Source organism: Aquarana catesbeiana, linkage group LG07 (genome assembly GCF_042186555.1).
Source record: "Aquarana catesbeiana isolate 2022-GZ linkage group LG07, ASM4218655v1, whole genome shotgun sequence".
NCBI classification, from domain to species: domain Eukaryota; kingdom Metazoa; phylum Chordata; class Amphibia; order Anura; family Ranidae; genus Aquarana; species Aquarana catesbeiana.
The window spans coordinates 323801853-323820019 of NC_133330.1; the positions used below are offsets into that span (position 1 = coordinate 323801853).

The 18167-nt window shown below is 42.4% G+C and overlaps 1 protein-coding gene across 1 annotated transcript in view; it reads right to left on the minus strand.

Annotated features, from left to right (window-relative positions):
- Positions 1-18167, minus strand: part of IL12RB2 (interleukin 12 receptor subunit beta 2) — a gene marked incomplete in the record, with an annotated part of 83927 nt that overhangs the window by 48654 nt on the left and 17106 nt on the right. Inside the window, 4 exon segments of the mRNA XM_073593778.1 lie at positions 2284-2423; positions 5769-5944; positions 9442-9562; positions 13816-14070. Coding sequence (XP_073449879.1) covers positions 2284-2423; positions 5769-5944; positions 9442-9562; positions 13816-14070 — 692 coding nt within the window.

The following is an 18167-nucleotide window of genomic DNA, read 5'->3' on the forward strand; positions in this document are numbered from 1 at the left end:
AAAAGGAACAAACTGTTTGCTGTAACTGATTATAAAGTGTGAGCTGGAGTTGCCTTCAATTTGTTAGTGTATTTAAATCCCCTCCCCAAGACTGACAATGCTGCTGTTTGCTGTGCCTCCCGGCAGCCCTTCTTTGACAAAGAAGGAATTTTCCTTTGAAACGCGTAACCACCCCCTGTACCGCCCCCTCCTTTCAGTATCATGTAGGGGTTGCTATGAGGCAGTATCTAGGTGGATGCTGCATCTGTCCTTCACTGGCTATGACTGAGGACTGAGCGATCAAACACCACTAATCGCTCGGTTCTCAGGGCTCTCTGAGCAGAGAGCTGGTGACTGTCAGTCACCGCTGTCTGCTCTGAGCGGGCAGCTCAGGCTCTAAGCGACCAGGCGTGTGGGTAGATCCCAACTTCATTGTCGCGATCTTGCCCGAGCTTGGACTGGCTCTGTGACGTCAGCCGACAGAGGGCTTCAGCCTGTTGTCTGCTGAAAATGGGTCACAGGAGTGCAGAATGAACTGCATTCCTGTGATCCACAGGAGAAGTACAGCCAAACGAGCTTTGGCTGTACCTCTCCTTTAAAATCATCGAGCCACTCTGGGGAGATCTCAATTGTGCGGCTCATACACTACAACCAAAGACTTTACATCTGGAGGCATGATGAATGGGCAGTTATACCACCTGCAAGAATTCGGGGGCCTCATAGACAACTACTACAAAAGGCTACACGCTGTCATTGATGCTAAAGGGGACAATGCAAAGTATTAGGAACTAAGGGGATGCCGACTTTTGAACAGGGGGCATTTCATTTTTTTAATTGTTGTCGTGTTTTGTTTTAGGATTGTGTCATTCTGTTGTGACCTAGAGTTACAGAATATGAATCCCATAAGAAATAAAACAAATGTGTTTTGCCTGCTGCTTTTTTTTTTTAAAATGGTACAGACGAGGGATGCACTGATACCATTTCTTTTACGAGTATGAGTACTTTATTTTTTTTCAGTACTCACAAAGCACTGAAAAGTAATTTAAAAATGCAACAAATTATTTTTTTTTAATCTTGCATTTTTTTTGATGTGAAATGTGTAAAATTATTAATGAACAAAGCAAAAAAAAAAGTTTTAATTATTAATAGTTTATAAAAAAGAAGTAGACAGGAAAAAAAATGAGCAGGAAAATAATAATTAAATGGAGAAGGAGACCTCATGGTTTTTCACTTCTGTGGTGCTGCAGCCCCCATTTTACTTACCTGACCCCGATCTTTCTCCGGCCGGGAACGAACACACCAGCTCTAGTTGGTGTCTCGTGTCCCGATTGGATAGATTGATAGCAGCGCAGCCATTGGCTCCCGCTGCTGTCAATCAAATCCAATGATGCGGGCGCCGGGGGGCGGGGCCGAGTCCTGCATTCTGTCTGAATGGACACAGAAGAAGGACTCGGGAGCACATCCGAACTGGTGTCCACCTTAGGAGAGCCTTCTCCAATGTGGGCACTCGATGCGGGGTGGAGCCACCAGCGCCGCCGGGGGACCCCAGAAGAGGCGGATCAGGGCCACTCTGTGCAAAACGAACTGCACAGTGGAGATAAGTATAACATGTGTGTTATGTAAAAGAAAACAAGGGTTTACAACTCCTTTAAGGATGATTAGAGTAAATTAAGGGTTAATAAGGTGTTTAAACAGAGGAACATTTAATTTAAAAAAAAATATTTTTTTTTACTTGACAGGTTGCTTTAAACTGACTTCATCTGCAGATCTAAGCTTAACCCTTTGATCTGTAGATGAATAAACAGGAAGATACAAAAATAAAAACAATGTTTCTATTCATCTTTCTGTTTCAGTGGCTGAGCAATGTTGTTGATAAACATTGCCCGGTTGCTTTTTTTTGTTTGACAGCTCCAATTGCCGGGACTTCAGTTTACACTTCAGTTATCAACAGGGGAACCCAAATAACAGCTGCTTAACAACCAATAATTGCCGGCTTTTTCTTTTTTTTCCTTTTTTTTTTTTTTTACATTTCAGCTGTCAGTGGGGGAATCCCACTGACAGCTGAAAGAACTAAGCCTGAAAGTATCAGTTTCAGGTATCGGAGCATTTGTACTTCAACTGACAACTGTGGATTTACATGTTTGCCCGCAGTTAAGCTTTAGGGCCAAATAACTTCCATCTACAGCGAAAGTCTTACCTTACCTTACAGTAGGGCTGTTTGAGATAGAGACCTCTCTGCATATTTTAATAGGTCAAAAATTATGGGTGTTTTTTCATCCTGGAAAGTCCCCTAAACACAATTACCTCTTGCCAGTCTCCCTCATTGCTGGCTTGATATCTTATCCGGATGTGCTGTATATCCCCGTCGGGGTGAATGGTCACAGAGCACTCATCCGATGTCTGGTGACAGTTGATGGTTATGTTGGTTGGTGGATGTGGTTTCACTAAGGGGAAAAAGAAAAACATTTCTAATGTGGCTGAGAGTCTAGTACGAAAATTTGCTAGGTCAAGGGAAATTCTAGTGTAAAAAAAGTGTATAGGATTATATTGTTCAAATTGTCTTTATTTCTAGCAAGCAATAGCAGTGATTAAATTGTTTGTGTCCTGGCCAAGCTGGGATATGAGTATTGTAGCTTAAAAAAAGATCAGGAATGTACAAGGACTCTTCTAAGTTTGATCTTGAAATGCTTGTCTGAAGAGCATGGCCTATAGAAGGCTTATAGAAGGCTTCGACAATGCATATTAAAGGGTACTAAGGGGTTGATTTACTAAAGGCAAGTAGACTGTGCACTGTGCAAATTGCAGTTGCTCCAGAGCTTAGTAAATTAGCAGAAGCTCTCCTGACTTCCATCATCCAATCATGTGCAAGCAAAAATGCTGTTTTTTTTTAAATTCCTTGCATATGATTGGGTACGCTTTGCAAAGTGAAGCTTTACCTCATTTACTAAGCTCTGGAGCAACTGCACCTTGCAAAGTGCACAAACTGCCAGCGGCGGCCTGTCCATTAGGGGCGCCCGGGCGCCGCCCCCTCTATCCATGCCGCCCCCTATATGACTAATGGATAGATTTCATGCAAAGTATGAATCTTTACATGACCGCCGCCGGTCTAGCTCCTTTCAGGATGCCGGGCGCATGAATTACAGAGGCAGGGGTGTTTTTTTTTAAGCACCAGATCAGAGCCAGAGGCTCTAATAGGCTTCAAAATATGCGGGCATTGCACCATGAGCCCACCCAGGTGTTACAACAGCGAATGAATTTTCGCTGTTGTAACACTGATCCTCAATCCGGGCAATCAGAGGCTCGTGTGAGACCCGTTTTCTGATTGGCTGAAAAGAAAAGACTCCCGATTGGCCGCCGAGAAGGGGGAAGTAAATGGAAGCCAGAGCCGTCGCCTGTGGAGAGCAGAGGAACGGGAGAAATACCGCATAGATGGGGTAAGTGCACCAGTCCCGCGCGCCGACAGATGGACCGATGGGGGGGCGGGCGCAATGGTACTGTTTGCCGCTGTCCCCTGCCCCAAAGAAAATTACCACCTGCCGCCACAGCTATTTGCCTTCAATAAATCAACCCCTGTATGTATAAAGAATTCTGAAGACACGTGCCCTGGGGTCATTGACCTGATGCTTGTTTCATGACCTAGGACAAGAAGGTCCTTTGAAAGGGGACCCTACCTTTACTTTACGTTTGCCAATGGGTCATCCTCGATCGATCTCTAAGATAACATGATATAAAGTTCAGTGTAATAACTTTCAGGAGCTTTGATATCTCTCTACATACTGTTTACAGGAACAGGTTCATGTTGGGCATTGGATCTGTGTGCAGGCAGACTGGTTGGCTGGACAGGTAAAAAGTAGTCCAGTGACTTTGTCTGTAGATTTGTATATTTAAGACAATGGTGCGCCTATTCCACATAAAATATGACACAATGAGTAATAAATAATAGATAAATAAATAAATGTGCAAAGTCCCACAGTCGAAGTGATGATAATATTAATCTGAATACTAATAGATGATAAAACACTTGATGATAAAAACATGACTTCTTAACGTGTAAATAAAGTACTCCAACAAAAATATTATGTGATTCGTGCCACTCCTTCCATCACCGAGTGCAATGCCCGCTCACCTCAGGAAGCGACCCCCAAAGGTCAAATGGAGCTCTCAAACATGAAGAAGTCACGTAATCTGTGACGCAACGCGTCGGGAGGAGACGGTGACGTCACTTCCGGTGTCTCAACCACCCAGTTGTAGCGGTGAGTAGGAAAGTTGTGTCTCTCCCTGATTTGCCTTACAATATGCCATGCAATATACAAGACATTTTACCATGTGAGTGGGAAGTTGGTTCATATTTGTTGGAGGAGTACTTTATTTACACGTTAAGAAGTCACGTTTTTATCATCAAGTTTTTTATCATCTATTATTATTCAGATTAATATTATGATCACTTCAGCTGTGGGACGTTGCACATTTATTTTTGTATCAGTTATTATTCATTGTGGCATATATTATGTGGAATAAGATCATTTTGAATGGTTCTGGCTTTGTCATTATTACAGTGGAACCTTGGATTACGAGCATAATCTGTTCCAGAAGAATGCTTGTAATCCAAAGCACTCGCATATCAAAGCGAGTTTCCCCATAAAAGTCAGTGGAAACGAAGATAATTTGTTCCGCATTGACTTATATTACATGTAATACCGCATGTGGCCAGAGGTGGGGGAGGCGCCGGAGAGCCTCGGGAATACTCGGGGACAGCTCGGCTGAACTCGGAAAGGCTCGGAAACACTCGGAAGTATTTCCAAGTCATTCCGAGTATTTCTAAACGGCTTCGAACCGTTCCGAGTGTCCCATTTCTATTTCTTATCTGGCACACTGGAATAAAAGTATAAAACAATTTTTATTGGCTTTGGAGAGGGCCGCTAAGAAAACTCCTAGTATCTGAATATGGGAGTTTTTCTATGGAGGAACCAGTAAATGGAATGTTTTGCTGTCCACCATGATGGGGCAATCCACCCCCCCCCCCCCCCCCCAAGGGGAATGCTATTACATACAGTATTCACTGCCAAAGTCCAGTTTCTGGATTACGTGCAGGAAACAGGGCTCAGGGATCTCCCCTTTAAATTACCTTTTACTGTGAAAAAAATATATATATACAGGGCTAGCCAGAAAACAGGAAATTGTGCACAGCCCTCTCAGTTAGACAACTACCATTGACTCTTCCTGTCTCTGACCACAAAAGGTCCATACAGAGAAACGAAAGTTAGCATTATATACAAGCCAGTGAGCAACACCTTTCATTTGCAAGGTCCTAATTACTCTTTATTTACATCCTCCTCTTATACACTCATCCTAGACAGGACCACCTCTCATAGAGGCTTCATTTCTTCTCTATGTACTCATTGGTCATATTACAGTGAAAATAATCTTGGACGAGCTGCATAGGGTTAAACGTTGTGGGTGCAAAGTATCAATTAGACTTAACAATCCACCTATAAAAGACATGCAATGTAAGGTGCTCTGGCTATGAATATTACTTGAGCTGCAGAGAGTCTTGTGATCCCTCTCCTTCTATCCCTTGCCCTGCTGCTGTATTTATTTACAGTGTCCAGTGAAGACAGAATAATAATAATAATCTCATGTAAGCTTTAATACGTCAATGCAGTAATGAAAAAAAAATTTAAACAGCATGAACCCCTAAATGGTCACCAGATGCACCCCGCTCCCCCCCGACAAAAATGTGAAATCTAAACAGCCACATGTCAAAATTCCATCAGTTGTCACCCACCTACCTATATCATAGAAAGTGAAGTTATACAACTGCGAAGTGTTCTTTCCCAGCGGGTTAGAGGTCACCACCAAAGCCGCGTATTCTCCTCCAGGATTGGCTGCCACAGGCAGGGTCAGAAAATTGGTTCCAGTCTGGCAACTCTCCAAAACACTCTCCGTAATCTTGTTCTGTCTCATCCTGGAGTATATAAATATTGTACATGGGTAGGAAGAATAACTCATGTGGTGCCCTCCAGGGGTGGCATGAGGAAAGGGTCACACAGTGCCACCAGAAAATGTGGCCTTGGAGCATTGGCTTTGTGATTGGGTTGAATCTGCTATTTCCTATAGAATAGGGACAGGATAATATATTGGATATATATGTGAGATATATATATATATATATATATATATATATATATATATATATATATATATATATATATATATATATATATATATATATATATATATTTCTCTCTATCTATCTATCTATCTATCTATCTATCTATCTATCTATCTATCTATCTATCTATCTATCTATCTATCTATAGTATCTATCTATCTACAGTATCTATCTATCTACAGTATCTATCTATCTATCTATCTACAGTATCTATCTATCTATCTATCTACAGTATCTATCTATCTATCTATCTATCTATCTATCTATCTATCTATCTATCTATCTATCTATCTATCTATCTATCTATCTATCTATCTATCTATCTATCTATCTATCTATCTATCTATCTATCTATCTATCTATCTATCTATCTAACTATTACTACAATGGAATGGTTCAGAATTCAGGGGTCTCAAACTGGTGGCCCTCCAGCTGTTGCGGAACTACAAGTCCCATCATGCCTCTGCCTAGAGGGAGTCATGCTTGTATCGGTCAGCCTTGCTATGCCTCATGGGACTTGTAGTTTCGCAACAGCTGGAAGGCCGCCAGTTTGAGACCCCTGCTGTACAGCAATGATGGAGTGTGAGCGGACGAAGCAACACAGGGAGTCAATCAGCTTATGTGCTGACAAGGAGCATGCTGAATGGAGGAGAGAGCACAGTAACAGAGAGATGAGCTCATCACTATGCTGCTTCTCCTCTCACTGGAAGGGGAAGGTCCAGGTTGACCTGGGCTCAGAGAAGGTGGGGTTGAATGATGCTGGTCTTCAAACCGAGGACATCTAGCAGCAGTAAAAAAAAAAAAAAAGCACTGCAGGGAAATCTCTGGATTGAAGGTGAATATCAACACAATTTTTGTTATTTTCGTTTTTAATGTGCTTTTCAGATTTACCCTATTTTTGGCTGCTTGAAAGTGTGTCTAAAGACAAAACTTTTTTTTTTTTTTTTTTTTAGATTTGGATAGAGTAGGAAGAGCTAAAAACTCTCTCAGAATGTCATACTCGAAAATAAGAGGGGTAACCCCGCTGATGTCATACTGGTTGTGTCCCTGCTACAGAGATCCACCCTCTCTATTTGTCCCAGGGATCATTGACACTGGGAAACCCCACATTTTACAGCTATCACCGTGTAAAGATTTCCTCTTACTTCCGTTTGTGTCTCCGGGACAGGAAGTACAGAAAATCCTCTCTAATTGAATCCATAAAAAAAGTTTTGGCTTTAGATACACTTAAAAATAATAAAAATTACAAAAAATATTAAATAATATAAATAAATAATAATAAAATAATTTAAAAAAATAGAGTATGACAGTAAATAAATGGAAGGCACTCTTGTCTCAAATTACACAATTGGCCCTATGGTGTGTTTGTCCCTAAGAATAGAGTGGGAACCTTAAGCTGGGCATACATGGTTCAGTTTTTTTTTATTGAGCTTCTGCTCAATTGACGTGGCCACACATGGATTAAAACTTGTCCGGTCCTTGCTAAACCGGCCAAAATTTAATCCATCTATAGCCCCCTTAAAGTGGTTGTAAACCCTTCCATATACCCAGTGAAGTGACTGGCCTCAGGTGATACACAGAGATGAAACAAATCATCCTACATAAGTTGTATTTGTTTTTCTGCAGTCTTCGCTCCTCTACAGCCGTTCAAAGTCAGGAATTTATAGAGCTTTTCTGAGCTGTCTTGGTGTCAGGAAAACTCAGAAGTGATTCATGCTGATAGCAGAGGAATTGACGCAGCAGATAAAAGTGACACTTAGGGGTTGATTTACTAAAGGCAAATACACTGTGCACTTTGCAAAGTGCAGTTGTATTCTGCAAGAGTAGTTGCTCTAGAACTAGCAGAAGCTCTGCTGACTTCCATCGTCCAATCATGTGCAAGCAAAAATACAGTTTTTTTTTATTTTCCTTGTGCGTGATTGGGTACTCTTTGCAAAGTTAAGCTTTACCTCATCTACTAAGCTCTGGAGCAACTGCACTTTGCAAAGTGCACAGGATATTTGCCTTTAGTAAATCAACCCCTTTGTGCTCTTAATTGAGGAAATTACACACTACCCTGTTTCCCTGAAAATAAGACCTAGCGCGATTGTTGGTGATGGCTGCAATATAAGCCCTACCCCCCAAATAAGCCCTAGTTAAAGTCCTTGTAGGTCTTATTTTCAGGGTAGGGCTTATTTTTGGGGAAACAGGGTAGGGCTTATTTGGGGGGTAGGGCTTATATTGCAGCCATCACTGACAATCACGCTAGGTCTTATTTTCGGGGAAACAGGGTATAGAGGGATATTCTTTGTTCATATTTCAAGTCTGAGGTTTACAACCACTTTAACCACTTAAGGACCAGCCGCCGCAGTTATACTGCGGCAGGTTGGCTCCCCTGGGCGAATCGCCGTCATGGTACATCGGCCACTTTAAGAGCTCTGTGTAAACAGACAGATCTCCATTCTATCAGGGGAGGAGAGACAGATCTGCTGCTCCTAAAGATTGGGAACAGCGATCAGTCTCCTCCTCCAGGCAGTCTCATTACCCCACAGTTAGAACACAAATGAGGGAACACATTTAACCCCTTGATCGCCCCCTAGTGTTAACCCCTTCCCTGCCAGTTACATTTATACAGTAATCAGTGGCTATTTTTAGCTCTGATCGCTGTATAAAACGTCAAGGGTCCCAAAAAAGTGTCAAAAGTGTCCGAACTGTCCGCCGCAATGTCGCAGCCCCGCTAAAAATTGCTGATCGCCGCCATTACTAGTAAAAAAAGAAAAGTATAATTAAAAAAAGGCCATAAATCCATCCCCTATTTTGTAGACGCTAAAACTTGTGCAGACCAATCAATATACGCTTATTGCAATTTTTTTTTTTACCAAAAATATGTGGAAGAATATATATCGGCCTAAACTGATGAAGAAATTTGTTTGTTTTTTAAAATGGGGATATTTATTATAGCACAAAGTAAAAAATATTGTTTTTTCTTTCAAAATTCTCACTCTTTCTTTGTTTATACCGCAAAAAAATAAAAAAAACTGCAGAGGTGATCAAATACCACCAAAAGAAAGCTCTAATTGTGGGGAAAAAAGGACGTCAATTTTGTTTGGGTACAGCGTCGCACGACCGCGCAATTGTCAGTTAAAGCGACAGTGCCGTATCGCAAAAAAATGACCTGGTCATTAAGGGGGCAAATCCTTCCGGTCCTTAAGTGGTTAAGGCACTCAGTGAACGCACACCACACTCATGGATGTTATAAAGACTTTGAATGTTCTATATAAATGAATACATTATATAAGCAGATACTCAACTGCAATTGCAAGGTACAGCTATTTGGGAGGCCACTGTGTCTCTTCAGCTCCCACAAGCAGGAAACATTTCCAGATTCTCCTTGTTGTTCACATGAGATGATTCTTGGTTGATCTGGAGGGACTGAAAAGCAAGGCTTAAATTGTACAGTATGTCTGGGCAAAACACAATTAAAAAAAATATTCAGTACATCTCTCCAATAAACACACAGTTCTGCCTATTTTGCCTCTTTAACCACTTCGTGTCCGGGGCATTTTTTTTCCCACAAACACAGTAAAATATGCATTTTATGCTGGAAAATTAATTAGAACCTCCAAACAATTATATATTTTCTGAAAGCAGGGAATTTTTAAAGTCGCACAATATTTGCGCAGCTGTTCATCAAATGCATATTTTCAATGCAAGGTACACACAATCGCACATTCCGACAACTAAATCCATGTTTTTTTTCGGACGGATGTTGGCTCAAACTTGTCTTGCATACACACGGTCACACAAATCTTGTCGGAAATTCCGAACGTCAAGAACGCGGTGAAGTACAACACGTACGACGAGCCGAGAAAAATGAAGTGCAATAGCCAGTGCGGCTCTTCTGCTTGATTCAGAGCATGCGTGGCACTTTGTGCGTCGGAATTGTGTACACACGATCGAAATTTACAAGAACGGATTTTGTTGTCGGAAAATTTGAGATCCAGATCTCAAATTTTGTTTGTCGGAAATTCCGACGGAAAATGTCCGATGGAGCCTACACACGGTCAGACTTTCCGACAACAAGCTCCCATCGAACATTTCCCGTCGGAAAATCTGACCGCGTGTACGCGGCATAAAAAGTAATTTTAGTGCACACAAACACAATATAATACCCAATTTTTTGGTAAAATATAAAAGGTAATGTTGCGTTGAGTAAATAGACACCAAACATGTCAAATTGCGTATACCCGTGAAATTATATAAAAAAACTACAATACCTAAAATCTTTCATAGGTGACAATTTAAAAAGCCCCTACAGATTGTCAGTTTAGAGTTAACCATAAATTATGGCCCAGGAATTATTGCTCTCACACCAACATTCACGATGATACCTCACATGTGTGATGCAAACATGGTTTAAATACACCAGCATTTGCATTTTGCGTGCGCTTTTAAAAATTTTAAATTATTTTTATTTATTTTATTAAAATTCCATTTTTCTCTACACTTTCTAAATTGATTTTTTTTTCATTTAACTTTATTGCTCAAATCATTTTTATTTATTTCATTAAATTACTTATTTCTCTACACTTTCTAAATAGATTTTTTTTTTTTTCATTTAACTTTATTGCTCACAAGGCCACTAACAAGGACCTTCTCACTATCATAAAAATGATGGCTGTAGAGCCCGTTTTAACCACTTTTAGTCCAGGAGGTTTTAAAACAGCCTAAGAACGGGAAGTGGTTGAAAACGCAGCAGGGACAGAAAAATATCCGCTGCTTCTGCTAAACACTCAGTCAGCTGCTAACTTCCTGTAGTGAGCTGACAACACAATGTCTCTGCTACGCTGAAATCAAGCAATGTTGTCAGCCCTAGGGACTACAGAACACCTACCCATCTCCTCATCTCCATAATATGGTGTCCTGTAGTCCGGTAGAGGAGAATTAAAGCATGGTTGACAACAAAACTGCCTCTGTATGTCACCCATGACAGAGCTGCCTTTAACTGCGTAAACATTTTAAATATCTGCCATCACGGTCCTGAATGTAAACATTGTGTCCAAGGAAATGCAAAATGGTATCCTGTGTCATGGCAGCAGGGGCTACCTGCATCCTAGCAACCAAGGATGCTAGTTGTGTGGAACCGCCTGCATCTTAAAGAGGAAGTAAACCCTAATGGGTTTTACTTCCTCTTTTTTTCCCCTGCAAAGTAAAAGCATAATGGGCTAGTGTGCATCGCATACTAGCCCATTATGTGCCACTTACCTGCAAAGGACGCCTCGCGATGTCCCCGCTGGTGGCCGCATCCATCTTCGACCCTCTTCTTTCCGGGGGCCGCGGACTCCGGCTATGTGACTGACTGTCCGGAGTCACGTGACGTCTGGGAGCCGTCAGTCACAGCACTTCACTAGTGCTAGTGAAGAAATTGCACGGAGGGCCGTTTCTTCACAGCGCATGCGCCAATGATATCATTGGCGCACTACAAGGTAAATATCTCCTAAACGGCGCACGTTTACGAGATATTTACAGTACCTATAGGTAAGCCTTATTATAGGCTTACCTATAGGTACAACTTCCGCAATTGGTGGTATACAATCATTTTAAGTTGCGTTGTTCGCATGAAAGTGTCAGCAGAAACGATATATGAGTACAGTGTATGGTTGGGATTTTAGGTAGGATCTTCCTGCCAGCAAGATCCTACGTAAAATCATACTGCCGTGTGCAGAAGCCCTAAGGCCTTGATTACACTTGTGGTTGGGGGGGAGATGGTAGAAACACGTGCCTGAGCTGCATTTTCTCCTTCCCAACCATGGGATCTTACACTACAAAGGCAGCAAATGGGGTTGTACACATGCTGTGGCTGAAACTTATCTCAGTGTCACCATTGCTGGACAATACCACCTGCCAAACACAACCCATTCAACTGAATGGAGCCACGCCACAACCACCCCCATAGTGTTGTGGAGATTTATGGTTTAAACAGGCAGTGAGGAGGCAACATTTTGGCTCCTCACCGCCCTGTCACAAGCCCTCTGAAAAACAATCCACCGCTGATAACTATTCAGAGGATGAAGCCAGCGTAAACAAGCCCCATAAGTGTGGTAATCTTATCTTTGAGCATTTCCACTAGATGTGTGCAAAGTAAAAGTAAAATAATCAGGTCAGAGGTCCAATAAGTGTCTCAAGATGGCTGCTGATGTGTATGTGGGCCATGACCACAGGAAACGCTGGTCTGTACATATCCTGAGGTGAGTCACACATGTGGACAACACACTTGGAAACTGTCCTGTCTGCAGAGGCCATGTTTGTTTGTTTATCTCAGTACTAGGCCTCTGGCTGAAGAAAGCACAATATCTGTGCTAGGGTTGTCACACAACCTGTATTTTTCTGGACTCTGAGGTAAAATTTAAGGCCTGCTGTGAAAGGTATTAATAGGAAAGAGATAACTAGGCTGGCATGTCGTATCAGAAAAGGTTGCAGCTTTAGGTGTTGCCAATAGCAACCATTTAACCTCTTCTAAGGCATTGGAAATATGGAAAGTTAAAAACATGTTGGTTGCCAGGGACAATGAAGGAAATTTTTACTTTAGAGCATTTCAATGACAACTAAGAAAACTAACGTGAATTTTCTAACTTTATTTACAATATGAGGCCCGGACAATAAAGTAAACATGTAGTAACCCCAGACATCCCAAGTCTCCCGCATTTTTGCTGCAGCTCACAGACACCCGCAAGCGCCTCCTGATATCCCGGCTCCTGCATGGTCCCCTGGTTTACAGCGGGGAATGATCAGTGCAGCGGGAATGACAGCTGTGAACACCGATCTCCCTGTATAGCCTTTTAGTTGACATTGCTTTTCCTTCTCTCCCTCTTACAGCTGTCAGGTAAAAAGCTATACAGGGAGAGCGGTGTTCACAGCTGTCAATCCCGCTGCACCGATCATTCCTCTGGCTCCCTGTCCTTCTCCAGGCCCCCCTTTCGTGTCCTACTCCCCCCCCCCCCCCCGTTCTCCTCTGGCTCCCTGTCCTCCTCCTCCTCCGCCCCCCCCCCCCCCTCGTCCCGACTACCCTCCTCTCCTCTCCTGCTGGCTGCTGGAATGTGTCAGGATGGAGAGCGGTGGAAGGGACCGGTAAATATGTCATTTACCAGCCCCTTCCTTTTCTGAATTGGACACAGTGAGCAGCGCTCTCTCCTGTGTCCTGTAAAAACTGAGCCGAGTAAATTGTATTTACTCTGCTTTAGTTTATGAATGGACAGGAGCCTCTGTCTCTGTCCTCAGTCCCTTTCTCTGACTCAAAGGGGAGATGTCAGGGGTCTGTTTAGACCCCTGATATCTCATAAAAGCCCACCAACAAGGCTGATAAAAAATATGCAAAAAAAGATAAAAAAATTAATTTGTAAAAAAATTCTAAAATATGTAAAAAAAAAAAAAAAAAAATTAAAATGTCAAACTCGGCATGTCGTATTAATATTTTTCAATGTGTACTCAACCAAGCAGCACCATGTCCAACTGTAGATGGACGGTGGAGGGGGGAGAATTGGTAAAAATGCAGACCAATCACCTGCTCTGGCCACCTGTGTGAAAGGAGCCTTAGTGCCCTGTGATTCTGCGTTGTAGCACACAAAAAAGCGAAATGGTGTAAGCGAGCCCTAAAGTGACAAAAACGTTCTGTGACAGGCACTTACATCCAAAATATATGGCAGCTCCACAGATCAGCTTATTGGCAGCATTATTACAATTGTACGGTATTCTGCCGGGAGTAAAACTGGTATGGGTAATTGTGATTGAATTCCCGTGTAGATTTTGCCATGTCTCAGCACCAGCAATGATTTTGACACCTTTCTTGCCGTTGCTCTTTTGGGTACATGTAATGGTGACGCTGGAGCCCACGTGGGTGACGTTGCTGGGTCTGATCTCCATACGAGCGTAGCCGCAGATCTCTGTAAGCAATAGAATATTAAGGAGCCACTTTATTATTCAATTTTTTTCCTTTTACATTATTTAAAGGCTAGTTTTATCTTTTCAAAAAATGTTCCTATGAATTAATGCAAGCCTGCCCAGTAGATTAAAGTGTTACTAAACCCACAACATAATTGTGCAGTGGAAGGAAAATGATAAATGGTTTTCAAAATATTTTACAAATAAATATGTGAAAAGTGTGGGGCATTTGTATAGCGCCCCCCTGAGTCAATACTTTGTAAAACCGCCTTTCACTGCAATTACAACGGGTTATTTTGGGGATGTCTCTACCAGCTTTGCACATCTAGAGATGGAAATTTTTGCCCATTTTTCCTTGTAAAATAGCTCAAACTCTGTCAGATTGGATGGAGAGCGTCTGTGAAGAGCAATTTTCAAGTCTTGCCACAGATTCCCAAATTGGACTTTGACTGGCCCATTCTAACACATGAATATGCTTTGATCTAAAGTCCAGGGTACTGGCGGCCCTCCAGCTGTTGGGAAACTAAAAGTCCCATGAGGCATAGCAAGGCTGACAGTTACAAGCATGACTCCAACAGGCAGAGGCATGATGGGACATTTGGGGGCATTTTGCAACAGCTGGAGGGCCGCCAGTTTGAGACCCCTGAATTCTAAACCATTCCTTTGTAGCTCTGGCTGTATGTTTAGGGTCGTTGTCCTGCTGGAAGGTGAACCTCCGCCCCAGTCTCAAGTCTTTTGCAGTTTCTAACAGGTTTTTTCCTAAGATTGCCTTGTATTTAGCTCCATTTATCTTCCCATCAACTCTGACCATCTCCCCTGTCCCTGCTGAAGAAAAGCATCCCCACAACATGATGCGGCCACCACCATGTTTCACGGTGGGCATGGTGTGTTCAGGGTGATGTGCAGTGTTAGTTTTCCACCACACATAGGGTCTTGCTTTTAGGCCAAAAAGTTCAATTTTGGTCTCTTCTGACCAGAGCACCTTCTTCCACATGTTTGCTGTGTACCCCACATGGCTTCTCGCAAACTGCAAACGGGACTTCTTACGGCTTTCTTTCAACAATGGCTTTCTTCCATAAAGGGCAGATTTGTGGAGAGCATGACTAATAGTTGTCCTGTGGACAGATTCTCCCACCTGAGCTGTGGATCTCTGCAGCTCCTCCCCCGGAACGGATAGTCAGACAAGCCAGAAAGTCAGGAAGCCAGAGATCAACGTAGTGGAACAGCAAGCAGGATCTGGAGCCAGAAGGAATGCCAGCCAAGCAGGAGATAGTCTCTTTGATGCTGTCCAAGGCAAAGGCAGAGATCATCTGGGTTGGACGGCTTACGTAGGCAGGACTGAGGAGCAGAATATCATCAACAGGTGAGTCACTGTGGAGAGATAGATGCTGGCAATTAGCCGACAGCTGACCGACCAGTTCAGAGAAGGAAGGGCTGAGCCCAGCCCTGACAGGATCTCTGCAGCTCCTCCAGAGTTCCCATGGGCCTCTTGGCTGCTTCTCTGATTAATGCTCTCCTTGCCCGGCCTGTCGGGTTAGGTGGACGGCCATGTCTTGGTAGGTTTGCAGTTGTGCCATAATCTTTTCATTTTCGGATGATGGATTGAACAGTCCTCCGTGAGATGTTCAAAGCTTGGGATATTTTTTATAACCAAACCCTGCTTTAAACTTCTCCACAACTTTATCCCTGACCTGTCTGGTGTGTTCCTTGGCCTTCATGTTAACAAACCTCTAAGGGCTTCACAGAACAGCTGTATTTATACTGAGATTAAATTACACACAGGTGGACTCTATTTATTACTTAGGTGACTTCTGAAGGCAATTGGTTCCACTAGATTTTAGTTAGGGGTATCAGAGTAAAGGGGGCTGAATACAAATGCACACCACACTTTTCAGATATTTATTTGTAAAAAAAAAATTGAAAACATTTATCATTTTCCTTCCACTTCACAATTATGTGCCACTTTGTGTTGGTCTATCGCATAAAATCTCAATAAAATACATTCACGTTTTTGGTTGTAACATGACAAAATGTGGAACATTTTAAGGGGTATGAATACTTTTTCAATTCACTGTAGTAAATGCATTGGGGAGATTTTCCTTCTGTCCCATAACCAAAACAGGAAATGAGAGGAAATCATTCTAAAGTGACACTCCGGTTGTCACCAGAATCAGTGTCCCCATTGGAACATTTTCCTTCTATTCCTGTAATGGTGACAACCCAAAATTTGGGATTTTCTTTCACTTTTGGTGATAACATTTGACAGGACAAATAGAGAGGACCGAAGCAATAAGAACCTGACAGGGTCTCCACTCTATCCAAAACAAAGGTGAACTTAAAAGCATATCTAAACCCCAAACTTAATACTTGGTCCCTTGGTCTGTTACTATTGAAAATGTTTATATCTGTTTGGTAAGTTCCAAAAAATTCCTGTTGATCCTGCCAGAAATCTTGTGAACCGATAACGTCCTGTGCTTTGCTGACTGTTATCATTTACATTGTTCTCACCTATCTCTAAGAATTACAGAACCCCTTCCCCTCTAAGTTAGGCTAGGTTCACATCTGTGTAGGTGTTTCCTGCTGTGGGTCCGCGCCTGTTCCCGCAGCCGCAACCACCCGCACAGAAAAACGCAGGAGATGTGTGTGGGAGCCATTAACCCCATAGCTCCCAACTGTCCCTGATTTCGAGGGACTGTCCCTTTGGAGCAATGTCCCTCTGTCCCTCATTCCCCCTCATTTGTCCCTCATTTTGGTCTGATCTATATAGATGTATATAAAATGCACTTTTTACATATCAAAAAGGGTTTTCCAGCGCTAAACCTTTCATCCGATTTCTAAATTGCTGCTTTTGTAAATTCCAAAAGCCAATATAAAGGAATAGTAGTGGTAAAAAAAAGCACTTGTGGGTTCAACCAATCTTGTTTTTTTTTGTACAATTCCCCGTTAAGGGGCGTGGCAAGGGGTGTGTCCTATGCCTGCACACTTTTGCCGATAGGTGTCCCTCATTCCCATTGTTAAAAAGTTGGGAGGTGTGATTGACCCTATGATTCTGGAAATGATGCAGGGAACTTTTCTCTGCATTTCAGGAGGCATGGCAGCTCATTCAAATGAATGGGCTGCAGTGTCTGCGCAAAACGTGTCTCACAGGGCCGCATTATTGTGAACCTAGCAGGGCGGAGGTACGGTAGTCCTATCTTCTTTCTGTTGTCCTGAAGCAGTACAGTGAATTGTTGTCATGCGAATACAGGAGGGGTGTTGCTGAGCAGATCACCAAGTGAAAAAAAAGGAAGAAATCCTAAAAAGAAAACAAATGCAGTCACCACATCTAAGGACCGGTAAGCTGCAATATATAACATTTTTGGTTTTGGGTTTGGATATTCTTTAAAGTGAAACTTTAGGTGATAATTCTATTTTTATTCTTTATTCTTTTATTATTTTTTTATATTTTATCCTTTCATTTTATTGAAATGCTTAGCTTTTTTTTTTTATATTTTTATTGTCTAAGAGTTCTAGTTGATTATAAAAATAAATAAATGTTATTAAAAGGGTTGTAACCCCCCCCCCCCCCCGAGACATTTTTACATATAGGTACGCCATTTAGGAGACATTTACCTTGTAGTGCACCGATGATGTCATCGGCGCATGCGCAGTGAAGAAATGGCCCTCCGAGCCTTTGCTCGGGAGTGACGTCACGCGGCTCCGGACAGTCACAGAGCTGGAGTCCGTGGCCCCGGAAGGAAGAGGGGTGAAGATGGACGCTTAAACCAGCGGACATCGCGGGCTTTGCGTTTGCAGGCAAGTGCCACATAATGGGCTAGCCCATTATGCTTTTACTTTGCAGGGGAATAAAGAGGAAGTAAAACCCATCAGGGTTTACTTCTTCTTTCATTTGTGTTCTGTTAAGAAAAAAAAAAAAAAATGGGGAAAGCCATTACATATGCAGTCTCTGCTTCCTGCTTTGCAGCGCTACACAGCAGTTATGTTTTACTGCTCCTTCTCATAATGTAAGTCCAGCCAACTCGTTGGAAACAATGCACTCCTCGCGTGGCTAACTGATCTTAAAGCGGAGTTCCACCCAAAAGTGGAACTTCCGCTCATC